This window comes from Gorilla gorilla, chromosome 8 (genome assembly GCF_029281585.2).
Source record: "Gorilla gorilla gorilla isolate KB3781 chromosome 8, NHGRI_mGorGor1-v2.1_pri, whole genome shotgun sequence".
NCBI classification, from domain to species: Eukaryota; Metazoa; Chordata; class Mammalia; order Primates; family Hominidae; genus Gorilla; species Gorilla gorilla.
The window spans coordinates 103593606-103606951 of record NC_073232.2 but is presented as its reverse complement, the minus strand read 5'-3'; the positions used below and the strand labels follow the sequence as shown (position 1 = coordinate 103606951).

Below are 13346 nucleotides of genomic sequence, written 5' to 3'. Positions count from 1 at the left end.
CATGCCCTAAGGCATGAATACATTTAGCTGGTATATTTATTTTGGGAGTACTTAATGTTAAGTTCTTTAAATATCTCCTCTAATTATAAAACACTAAATGTATTAGTATCATAGTTTATTCAGGATATGTTCAATTAGAGTATACATATTACCTAAGTAGAATAATACATTCTGAAAATTAAATTTTTAACACAAAAATAATCAAAGTTTCCACAAAAATTAATTTGAATATATTATCAGTTTTCACTTTTGTTAGAATTTTACTTCAAATCAGAATTATCAAAATGATCAAGCTATTATTTAACTTACCTCATAAGAACTTGGAAGTTTTAGTTTTAAACTTAGAAATTTTTTAATAGTTCCCACAGTTACACGTGTAGAACATCGAATGAATTTCTTCATTAAACCCTAAAGGAAATAAAGATTACCAGTTAAAATGTTCTATCTTGCTTCTGGTGAAACCATAGCTACCAGTTTCACTATCATTTTGAGTATTTTTAAAATGTATTGTGAAAACATTTCAATTTATAGCTTTTTAGTATTTGCGAGTAAAAATATTCCTAATTATTGGATACTTACATGACATTCTTCAAGAATATATTATCATGTGTACTAGGAAAATCCTGGCAAATAGGCAATCTGCTTACCTCTAGACATTTTAGTAAAGAAAACATGAGCTTAAATTAAAAAGAAAAAAAGGTCACAAAAAGCATAAAAATATATATATTTTTTATTATTTAAGCTTTTTATTATTATTATTATGCTTTAAGTTTTAGGGTACATGTGCACAATGTGCAGGTTTGTTACATATGTATACATGTGCCATATTGGTGTGCTGCAACCATTAACTCGTCATTTAGCATTAGGTATATCTCCTAACGCTATCCCTCCCCCCTCCCCGCACCCCACAACAGTCCCCAGAGTGTGATGTTCTCCTTCCTGTGTCCATGTGTTCTCATTGTTCAATTCCCACTGTGAGCGAGAACATGCGGTGTTTGGTTTCTTGTCCTTGTGATAGTTTGCTGAGAATGATGGTTTCCAGCTTCATCCATGTCCCTACAAAGGACATGAACTCATCATTTTTTATGGCTGCATAGTATTCCATGGTGTATATGTGCCACATTTTCTTAATCCAGTCTATGATTGTTGGACATCTGGGTTGGTTCCAAGTCTTTGCTATTGTGAATAGTGCCACAATAAACATATGTGTGCATGTGTCTTTATAGCAGCATGATTTATAATCCTTTGGGTATATACGCAGTAATGGGATGGCTGGGTCAAATGGTATTTCTAGTTCTAGATCCCTGAAGAATCGCCACACCAACTTCCACAATGGTTGAACTAGTTTACAGTCCCACAAACAGGGTAAAAGTGTTCCTATTTCTTCACATCCTCTCCAGCACCTGTTGTTTCCTGACTCTTTGATGATGGCCATTCTAACTGGTGTGAGATGGTATCTCACTGTGGTTTGATTTGCATTTCTCTGATGGCCAGTGATGATGAGCATTTTTTCATGTGTCTGTTGGCTGCATAAATGTCTTCTTTTGAGAAGTGTCTGTTTTTACCCTTTGCCCACTTTTTGATGGGGTTGTTTTTTTCTTCTAAATTTGTTGGAGTTCATTGCAGATTCTGGATATTAGCCCTTTGTCAGATGAGTAGGTTGCAAAAATGTTCTCCCATTCTGTAGGTTGCCTGTTCACTCTGATGGTAGTTTCTTTTGCTGTGCAGAAGCTCTTTAGTTTAATTAAATCCCATTCGTCAATTCTGGCTTTTGTTGCCATTGCTTTTGGTGTTTTAGACATGAAGTCCTTGCCCATGCCTATGTCCTGAATGGTATTGCCTAGGTTTTCTTCTAGGGTTTTTATGGTTTTAGGTCTAACATGTAAGTCTTTAATCCATCTTGAATTAATTTTTGTATAAGGTGTAAGGAAGGGATCCAGTTTCAGCTTTCTACCTATGGCTAGCCAGTTTTCCCAGCACCATTTATTAAATAGGGAATCCTTTCCCCATTTCTTGTTTTTGTCAGGTTTGTCAAAGATCAGATAGTTGTAGATATGCGGCATTATTTCTGAGGGTTCTGTTCTGTTCCATTGGTCTATATCCCTGTTTTGGTACCAGTACCATGCTGTTTTGGTTACTGTAGCCTTGTAGAATAATTTGAAGTCAGGTAGCGTGATGCCTCCAGCTTTGTTCTTTTGGCTTAGGATTGACTTGGCAATGCGGGCTCTTTTTTGGTTCCACATGAACTTTAGTTTTTTCCAATTCTGTGAAGATTATAAAGTATAACTTCTGAAACATGAGGGACATTTTCTAAAACATGGTATCACAGCTTTTAAATAGTTTTAGAAAGAGCAGTGATGTCAAATGAGACTCTGAGGAGCCATAGGGTTCAACAGAGGGAGGCTGGTTAGGCCACAGCATGCCCCAGAAATTAGAAGTTGCATAGTGTGGACCTTGTGTTGGGGAGAATAGTGTCTGATAGGCTGTGCCAGTACTTTACTGGAAGAACAAACTTCTCTGTGCCTGATGTGTCTCATTTGTAAAATGTGCAGAGCAGTACTAATTCACTCTTTAAGCTTGACTATCACTAAAATATAAGAACCAATCCAGAAGGGACACCCAAGCTGAAAATGAAGTAAAGTGAGGTTGTAGACATAATAAACATGAACCAATATGTGAAACAAAATTACATTCCACAACCTCAAAAGTTATCAGAATACTAAAACACACAAAACAACAATAGAATCTTTTAAAGATATTACTCCTATTTGTATGTATAGGAAATGAGGTCAGCATCACTAAGTCACAACTGTTCAGTCAATGTTTATTTCCTAGCAAATATTTTCCTAGCAAAACATATTTCCTGGCAAAGACCAACAGAAATAAACTAACAAATAACAACCTGGTCACAATACAGATGATAAAATATCCATTAAAAGAAAACAGAAGTTAAAAGTTACATCTAAATCAACACATATTCTACCCATTTCGAATGTGAAGACGGATATTCTAGACAGCATGAAAACAAAGGGATAAATGTACAAGTCTATCTTCTCTGTTATCTGTTCACCTTCTCAACTATCCCAAGGTTTCCTGTCAATTTTCTTCTTGCCCCAAACAGCTTACAAAGAATCATTAGCACATTTTTAGAAGCCCCAGTTAAGTCAGAGAAGAATATAAGGGTGTAGGTTGATCATCCCCAGTCTGAAATCTGAAATGTCCCCAAATCTGAAACTGAGGGCTGACATGACACTCATTCATTTCAGATTTGGGAGGTTCAACTGTAAGTATATACAATGCCAATATTCCAAAACCCAAAAAACTTCTGGTCCCAACCATTTTGGATAAGGGATACTCAACCTGTACTGGAAGACTCTTAATTTGTGTATTTTTCATCTGTCAAGAAATCAGGAAGAATCTCCAGAAATTATGTTGGTATCACTACTTACAATCTTTCACAGATTATAGTTTTTATACTATTCGCAAAGTTGTACAACCATTACTATGATCTAATTCCAAAACATTTTCATCATCCTCAAAAGTAATCCAAATCTATTCACAGTCACTCCGCTACCTTCCCTCCTCCCATCCCCTGACAACCCTAATCTACTTTGTCTTTATCCTTGTCTGGACATTTCGTATAAATGGAATCACATAATATGTGACCTTTTGTGTCTGGCTTCTTGCACTTAGCATAAAGTTTTCAAGATTCATCTATTTTGTAGCATGTATCTGTACTTCATTGCAGTTTATGACTGAATAGTATCACATTTCCTTTCATTCTGCTTTTCCATTCATCAGTTGATAGACATTTGGGTTGTTTTCACTTTCTGGCTATTATGAATAATGCTATTATGAATATACATATACAAGATTTTGTGTGAACATGTTTTCAATTCTTTTATACAGTAGTCCCTCCTTATCTGCAGTTTCACTTTCCTTGATTTCAGATACCCAGTCAATATATCACTGTCCAAAAATACAAAATGGAAAATTCTAGAAATAAACAATTCATAAGTTTTAAGCTGCATACAATTCTGCGTAGCATGTTAAAATCTTGCACCATCCTACTCTGTCCTGCCCAGGTTGTGAATCCTCCCTTTGTCCAGCATATTCATGCTGTATAGGCCACCTGTCCATTAGTGACTTAGCTATCTCAGTTATCAAATTAAAAAAACCAGTATATACAGGATTATTTGGTACTATCTGTGGTTGCAACATCCCCTGGGGGTCTTGGAACATATGCTCCACAGATAAGGGGGGGACTACTGGATATGATCACATACTTGGAAGTGTAATTACCACGTCAACTCTTTGAGGAACTGCTAAAGTGTTTTCCACAGTAGCTGCACTTTCACCTTCCCACTAGCAACGTATAAGGTTTCAATTTGTCCACATTCTCTAACATTTATTACTTTCCTTAAAAAAAATTTCTGGCCATCCTAGTAGGTATAAAATGATATCTCATTGTGGTTTTGATTTGCAGAGCCCCAGTGACTAGTGATATTTAGCAACTTTTCCTGTGCTTATTGGTCATTTTTATAACTTCTTTAGAGGAATGTTTATTCAAGCCTTTTGCCTTTTTCCAAATTGGGCCATCTTTTTATTGTTGATTTATAAGAGTTCTTCATATACCTGTACATTAAAGGCTTATCAGACATGATTTGCAAATATTTTTTTCCCGTTCTGTAACTTTTTTCACTTTAAGTGTCCTTTGATACACAAGAGTTTTACATTTTAATGAAGTTTTACATTTACAATTTATCTATTTCTTTTCTTTTGTTGCTTGTGCTTTTGGTGTCATTTCTAAGAATCCACTGCCAAATCCAAGGTCATGGGAATATCTTAATTTCTCCTTCCTTTTGGAAGGCTACAGATTTTTGATGAATACAGACTTAACTAGTTGACAGTTTTCTTTCTTTGAGCACTCTGCATATATTATCCTATTGCCTTCTATCCTCCACAGCTTTTGGTGAGAAATCAGCTACTAACCCTACTGGGTGTCTTTTGTGCATGAGTCACTTTTATATTGTTGCTTTCAAGATTCTCTCTTTGTCTTTCAATAGTTTGATTATGATGTGCCTAGGTATGAATTTCTTTGAATTTATCATACCTGAAGATTGTTAAGCTTCTCAAATGTTTAATATTTTTCATCAAATTTAGTTGGTTTTTAGGGGCCATTATTTCTTCAAATATACTTTCTGTCCTTTTTTCTCCATTTCCTCTCCTTCTGGAACTTCCATTATGTGTATGCTGGTAAGCTTGATGGTGTCTATAGGTCTCTGAGGACCTGTTCATTTTTCTTCATTCTATTTTTCTGTTTCTCAGACGGAATAATCTCAATTCATTTAACTTCAATTTTACAGGTTCTTTTTCTTTGGCTCAAGTCTGCTGTTGAGCCTCACCAGTAAAATTTTCATTTCTGTTGCTATACTTTTCAACTCCAGAATATTAAAAGACATTTAATATTCTGTATTTGGTGAGATCATTCTTGTATTTTCATATAGTGCCCAGACCATGGTTTTAGTTCTTTGCACATATTTAAATAGATAATTTCAAATCTATGCCTAATAAGTACAATGTCTGGGCTTCCTCAGCGACAGTTTCTATTGACTGCTTCTTTTCCCGTGTATGGGTCAAACAATCAGCTCTCTGTAACTGCAGTCCTGCATTTGTGAATTCAAGCAATCACAGATCAAAAATATTTTTAAAAACAATAAAAATAACAATAAAAATAATATAGTATTAACAACTATTTACATAGCATTTGCATTGTATTAGGTATTACAAGTAATCTAGAGATGATTTAAAGTATATAGCAGGTTGTGCATACGTTACGTGCAAATACTACACCATTTTATATAAGGGACATGGGATCCACAGATTTTGTTATCCATGAAGGGTCCTGGAATTAATCCCCAACATATACTGAGGGACCACTGTATTTGTTAGTATCTCTCATATTTTGTTGTTGTTGTTGAAACTAGACATTTTAAATAATATAATGTTGCAATACTGGAAATCAGATTCCTGCCTGCTCTTCAGTCCTAAACTAATTCCATAAAGTCTGTATTCTTTACCACATGTAGTCATGAAAGTTTCTGCCTAGAGGTCAGCTAATAATGGAACAGAGATTTCTTTACACATCTGGAGCCATTAAGTTGCTCAGTCTCTGCCAAGAATCTGGGTATGTGTTTGGGGGCATACCACCAATATTCAACTAAGGTGTTGACAACTCTGCCTTAGTCTTCACTTCCTATTCGTGCAGACCACCTCAAGGTGAGGCAGAGGTGAGAGCTTAGGGCCTTCTCAGGTCCTTCTCGAACATGCATACAACTCTACATATGCACGTGGCCCTCTAGATTTCGAGGAATATGTCACAGCCTTTTGAAGCTCCTAGGGACATCTCACTCTCCAGCTTTTCCATTTAAGCTTTTTGGTTAGTCTCTTGTTTGCTCCAGATGTTATCTATACCTCAGGCAGTTGTAAAGTTGAAACATTTGCCTGTAATTGTTTTTGACAAATGCCCCTTTCCCCCACCCACAGAGAAGGCTTTTTCCATGGGGGCAAGCTCCAAGTCAAGTCGAATACTGACAATCTTGTAAGTGGGGTCTCCGAGGAAACAACCAGACAAGTCAAATAATGACCATTCTTTGACAATGAGGCTTTGAAAGAGCTCTACCTCTGTTCTTTCCCTTTGGTCCCTGAGAGGCTGCAATGGGAAAGCAGGCTGTTATTTTCAAGGCTACTGCAGAATTTGAGCAGGGGCTGGAACTAAAGCAAGTTAAAATGCCACAAAGCTCACCCTTTATACTGACAGTTAGTCATCTTCTTGATAAAATGCTCTATATGCATCTATAAGCCTTTGTTTAATATCAGATCTCTGAAAAGGCTGACACTGAACATTTTTGCCAGTATTTTTATACTTTTATGGAAAAGTGAATTTTCAGAGATACTTACTGTACTCTTTTTATTGACATCCCACTCTTGACTTTGACTTCTGTATTATAAAAGCAGTAGATATTCTGTATAAACTATACATGCAACTACTGCCCCACCACATTTGTGAATCACATCCTACTGCAGAGGAATGAGATGGCTGAGAAGGCTATAAAGCAATACAGACATTGTGTCTCTGCCACTAAGGGATTTACAGTCTAGTATCAAGGACAACACACATATAAAAAAAAGATAGTATCAGTGCCTAGAGCTCTTAGGCGCATCCTTAATAGATAATAAACTAATCCCTAATTGACAGATAAATATAAGTACTACAGAATTTCAGAAAAGGGATTCACTAGGTTGGGAAAAGCGTCACAAAAAATAAAAATCTCTGGGTCTTGACAGAAGCATAGGATGGTGGAAGAGGAAAGAACACGCCAAAAAGGAAGGGTTGTTCAAAGTTTTAGAGGTCTTAAATATTCGTAACACAAGCTTTTATATAATCTAGATACAGATCTTTTGTCAGATATATGCTTTCCAACACACACACACACACACACACACACACACACACACACACACAAGGTGGAGGGGAAGAGACAGAGAGAGAGAACGAACACATACATAAAGGAATAATCACTTGTTTTGAAAGGACAATTTACTAATGGGTTTAATGGGAGACAAACTTATTAAAAGAGGTGCTTGTTAGTGAAGGGCCTTGAATACTAATGTAAGGAGTTATGACTTAATTGTACAGGCCAAAAGGTGGCAAACTTTTGGCCTGTACAATGGCCATGTCCTCAGGCCAAATCTGGCTGGCCATCAATTTCTGTAAGTAATGTTTTATTGAAACACAACCATGGCCATTCATTTACTATTGTCTGTGCTGCTTTAGTGCTATAATGAATAAGTTGAGTAAATTGCAACAGAGACCATATGGCCTACAGAGCCTAAAATACTTACCATCTGACCCTGAGATTGGTCATGGCCCTCACTCTGGGCCTTACACACACTCAGGCAAGTGGCCCTAGCCCTGGATAACAAAAGAAAAATTAAGGGTACAGAAAACACTTAATAACTACTTAAAAAATGTAGACATAAGGGTGAGCAGCACTAAACTGGGGGAATTTTGCAGGACTTGGTGACTGGTTGAAAGAAAAGAGTAACAGGTCAAAGATGATGCAAAGCTTCTGAACTTATTTGATTGGCTGAAAGACAGCAGTCATAACTAAAACTGCATGTTTGGACCAAAGTTAGATGAAAGTATAATGAATTAGACAACTTAGACAAGTCAAGTTTCCGGTGTTAGTGAAACTCTCAACTGGTCTATTTAAAAATAGAGACATAACACTTCAGCTTGGGAGAAAAAGCAGGGCTGGAAATGAGGACTTAAAAGTCCTTTGCATAAAGAAGAGAACAACAGACACGAGGCCCTACTTGAAGGTGGAATGGTAGGGGGAGAGACAGGATTGAAAAACTACCTATTGACTTTATGCTTATTACCTGGGTGACAAAATAACCTTATGCCAAACCTGTGACACACAATTTACTTATGTAAGAAACCTGCACATGTACTCTTGAACCTAAAATAAAAGTTAAAAAATCCTTTGCATAGTTGAAGCCACACAGAAAATGGAGAAGATCTCCTAAAATAGTTACAGAGAAAGTATTAGGACATACTTACATATATCAAGTAGAAGGCAAGAAGTAGAGGCAGTGGAGACAAAACAGGAATGGCCCAGGAAAAAAAGGAAGAATCAGGGTAGCTTAGTAAAAGTCATTTATAAACTAAGAATGAAGGTACAAGGATGAAGAAAAGTCCATAAAGGAAAGAGTGAATGGATAAAAGGTCAACTAGAATAGCAAAGTGTCAAAGATGTCAAAAAGGAGAACAACAAGCAGGGGTGGTTAATTTTTCAAATAAATTTCTAAAATTCAATCTTTTATACTTTCATATGAGAAATCATGCAGAGAAGTGGACTTTACGTTTGTTTATGAGAAGATATTCAGCCTTTCCATTGATTTAACTTTCAGTATGAGCTAACTCATGTATTGGAGAGCTAAAGGATGACCATGAACTCTATGAAAAAGAACTTCCCAAAAAGGGGGATGACTTTTGGGAAAGACCATAAGAAACAACTGAAAATACTGTAAGGATAAATAGGTACAGTGATCATTTCTCTAAAGATAGATGCACTTTATTACATGCCCTGTCCAATAAATTCCCCTTAACAAAATCAATTACCTTAACTATTTGTATGTATAAAACCTAACCAAGTTCCTTGAGTGAAAGATGTTTTTTCTTACTACTTACATCTTCACTATCTACTATTCACATAGTGGATAAATATTCACTGAATTACTGTGCTCATATATGTTGTTATAAGATGCTAGGAAAACTTAATCTGAAGTGAAAAATTGTTTTTCACTTCCTAATAGGAAAATGCCATTAAACGTATTAGTAAAAAATTCAACCCACTAGCCTATAGATTTACACAGAGGAAGTAAAAGAAAATTAGAGACAATGAATATAGGCATTTGAATAAAACACAGAATACAGAGAGATAAACAATATTCTCAGTGGCTGACATTTGCTAGGATAAAGTGACAAAAATCTAACAGCTGAAGTAGTGAAGATTTGTAATAAAAATAAAAGCTGCTTGTAATAAAAAGGTAGAAAACATTATTAAAGTAACACCATTTAAAGACCAAAGAAAATCTATAAAAGCAGAGTGTTTTAAACTTCCTATAAAGATCCTCTAAGGAAAGATTCAATTAGCAGAGGCAGAGGAAAACAGTACCAGAAATGGAGATTAATGGAGATTCTATAGGAAATAACTGAGGGCCTTCAAGGAATTTAAAAGTTCAGAGGCATTTTACAACATCTAATTTTACTTCAAAACTAATTGATTAAATTATTCACAAAATATGTTAGCTCTGACATGGAAATCTTGTTGAGTTGCAAATAAAAATAGAGAAACAAAGGATAAAATTAGAAGAGAATGAATAAAAGGGCTAGAACTACCAGTGACATGAAATTCTCTAAGTCTAAGTTGGTCACCACTCTAAAAAACAGAAACCATGCATATGAATTCCCAGCAAAGGTATAAAAGGAGAAACAGAGGTGTGATTCTGGGCATTAGCCACTAGATGGTGGCATTGGCCCAAGACAGTTCAGTTGTGGGACTTGTAATCATTTGTAAGAATAGGATTGTCAAAGAATGGCATTTTATTTAATTATGTTAATTAAAACTTTGAAAGCAAATATTTCGAAGCATTAGAAAATTTGTCAACAAATTATCAAGGGTTTACTATAAACTGATCATAAAAATACCATAGTACTTGTTCACTCACCTTTACTACATTGTCCCCTGATTGCCCATTATTTCGTAAACAATCTAGACAGATAGCAATTTGTGGGTCACTTCTGTGATAATCTTTATCATCTTCATTTTCATCACCTTCTTCATCTACTTTCGGTTTGTCAGCTTTTGAAGTATCATCTGTATAATTTAAACAAAACTAAGTTAGCTATAAATCAAAGTTGATTTTAAAGTTAAGCAATCATACATTGATAATCAAAACAAAAATCAACTTTAGAAAATTTCCTAACAGTTTTTGAAGAAGAACTTAGTATCTTTAAAATGTTCCAACCAACTCAACAATGGAAATATTTTGTAAAAAAAAAAAAAAAAATTGGAAACTTATTAACATAGCTTAAGATTTCTAGGCTCATTGGGACATCCAAATGAAAGATTCAGGACTAGCTGTATTTAGCCAAAAAAATGATTACAATTAGTAATTAGACTATGTTAGAAAGTGGACAGGTTATACAAAAATACTTCCAAATTATTTATAGGTGTATATACAAATTATACTCAAGTTTATAAATAAGTATATATTCAAATTAAAACCAAATACTTTTCAAATGATAAAATTAAGTTCTCAAAATTTCAAATTACTATTCATAAAATCAGCCAGTGAAAAAAATGAGTATAATGAATTAGCTTTTTAACATGTATATAGCTATTAATACATAACATGTTACAACTCCATTAAAGAAATCTCAATGGCATACTTTATATTATATACAAATGTATTTCACCTATTACAAACCTGTAGCCTATAAATAATGCAGCTATATTTACCATTCATCTGTTGAGTAGTTTTAACTGTATGTTGGATACACATCATACAAGGCCTAAGGGAACAATACTGAAACTAGAGCTATCATCCTCTCTCTCACAGTGGTCAGGGTATGGAATCAAATAAAGGCAAATAAAAAAAAAAAAGAAAAAAACCAGACAAATACAGGATGTGAGAGGTAAAATGGACTATGCATGCACATATAAAAGAGACAGTAAACCCAAACTTTGGGAGTGAAGCCGGGACGATTTCCAGATGAGATACCTCTAAGCTAACACTTGAAAAAATCAGCCAGCTAAACATTACATTGTAGAAAAGCTTCCCTGCAAAGTGACTGGCCAGATCCTTTTTGATGACTGTAGTAAAAGCACTACAGGTATACCATAGAGCGGGGAGGTGGGTTCTCTTTTTTCTACATGTTTTCTTCTCCTTATTTATAGAGAATATACATAGATAGGAGTTGCCCTCTATGAACCAAACTCCTAGCTCCAACAAAAAAATCCGAATTCTCCACCCAAGCTAAAGACCAAATACCAGAAATACTTTAAAATGGGAGAAACAATAGGAAAAGGGAGATAAAATTCACAAAGTAGGCTACAGCCCTTCACAAGTTAAACTGTGATACGTAGAACCATAGAGTAAACCTACCACGTAACTTCTGATGACAATCCCTCAGGCTCCTGTCCTCTCGAATAGGCAGTCAAAAACTGGAATATTTAATTAGCCTTATCTTATCTGTATTTTTACTAGAGCACTACTACTATAATTGGTTGTTATTGTTTAATTGCAGTGTACACGTGGGTAAAACAAGCCCTAGTTATTTTTTTGGCCAGGCTTAGCTTCTTTGCCATTTTTTTGTTTTTGTTGTCACAGATAAAAAATAGTCTCTTGCTACCTTATTCTAGTCATCAAAACTATTCTCAAACTTCCCCTGCTCTAACGGCCTTGCACAGTTAAACTGAACGAATAAAATGATAATCTCCATTTTACAGAATAAAAAAGAGAGATCTCATCCACCTTAATCATGTATAATTGACAATCCTATGATCTTATGGGAAAACCAAGATTGGGAGGCTGAACTTACAAGTGACCCTATAAGAACACACACACATTCTTGAATAACTTTAAATGATATTTAGGACATCCTAAATTAAATCTCATATTTAAAAAAATGGGAGCGATACTAGTTGCTTATAATTTTAATATCCCTTTGTGTATATTTTATACATATATATATACATATACACTAAAAGCCTTTTATCTGCTCAGTGTTTGCCCCTTTGCTGAAATTATTATTAAAAATTACTAATTGCTGAGTCTTTTGGGACCCAGAGGAGAAATCTGGGTGATGGAGAAAATTCCCATAAGCACCCAGAAATACTTTCTAAATTTCCATGATGTATAAGTTTGTACCACCTGAGCTCTACTTATAAAAACTTCATTCCAGAATATCAGAGCATAGTAAAATCTCCTGATCTGGCTCTCAGCCACATCTCAGCTCCCTCTCCTTTAGAGGCAAACATACAAAATAAACAAAACAAAAAACTCTTCACTGTTTAGTTGCAAGCTGTGGCTATTTCTTACTTCAGCTTCCTTTAGCTCCCTAGAAGTTACCACTATAAACATCTAGCCAATCTTCTCTTTTATCTCCCTTTTCTCTTCCCAAAGTCCAATTTCCTCTATTTCCAATTACCTTCACTAAAGTGACTTCAGATTTACACTCATTTATATAAAATCTCATATAGAGAAAAAGGTTCGTAATGTAAATAAAAGGGTGCATGAATTTTGTGCAGGAAAAATGTGAGCCTGAAGAGACATATTAGTTCACCTAAACTATGAAAAGCTGACCAGTTTAAGAGGTGCTGTCAGAAACAGACATAAGAAAAAGTCACCTTGTCCATTTTCTTGAGGCTTATTTTTCTTCCAAAATTCAGATTCACGCTCAAGTTCTTCTAATTTAAAAGAAAGAGTATAAAAGTAAAAGTCATGAAATCTTTAACAGAAGTGTTGATTTCATAAAACACAAAAGTCTGCAAGAACCTAAAGAGCCACTTACGTTCTCGTAGTCCAGGGACCAGCTTAAATATAATTTCCTCTAATGTATTGTCCAACCTTCAAAAGGGGGGAGAAAGAAAATACTAACAATGAAGACACCAAGATCTGACATGTAAATAGTCTGAGATGTATAATCTTATATATGTTACAAAATACATACACAATTTTAGCACATCTACTATACCACACTCTTCTGTCCATGG

General features: G+C 35.1%; 1 protein-coding gene across 10 annotated transcripts in view; it reads right to left on the bottom strand.

The window, feature by feature from the left end:
* The window catches only part of PCGF5 (polycomb group ring finger 5), a 123119-nt gene that overhangs the window by 22926 nt on the left and 86847 nt on the right, over positions 1 to 13346 (bottom strand). For all 10 annotated transcript variants that reach the window (XM_055352467.2, XM_055352469.2, XM_063710316.1 and 7 more), the window contains 4 exons: positions 13145 to 13200; positions 12981 to 13040; positions 10297 to 10445; positions 310 to 408 (listed from right to left, as the gene is read on the bottom strand). In XM_055352467.2, the coding sequence (XP_055208442.1) occupies positions 310 to 408; positions 10297 to 10445; positions 12981 to 13040; positions 13145 to 13200 (364 nt within the window). The remainder of the gene's footprint in view (positions 1 to 309; positions 409 to 10296; positions 10446 to 12980; positions 13041 to 13144; positions 13201 to 13346) is intronic.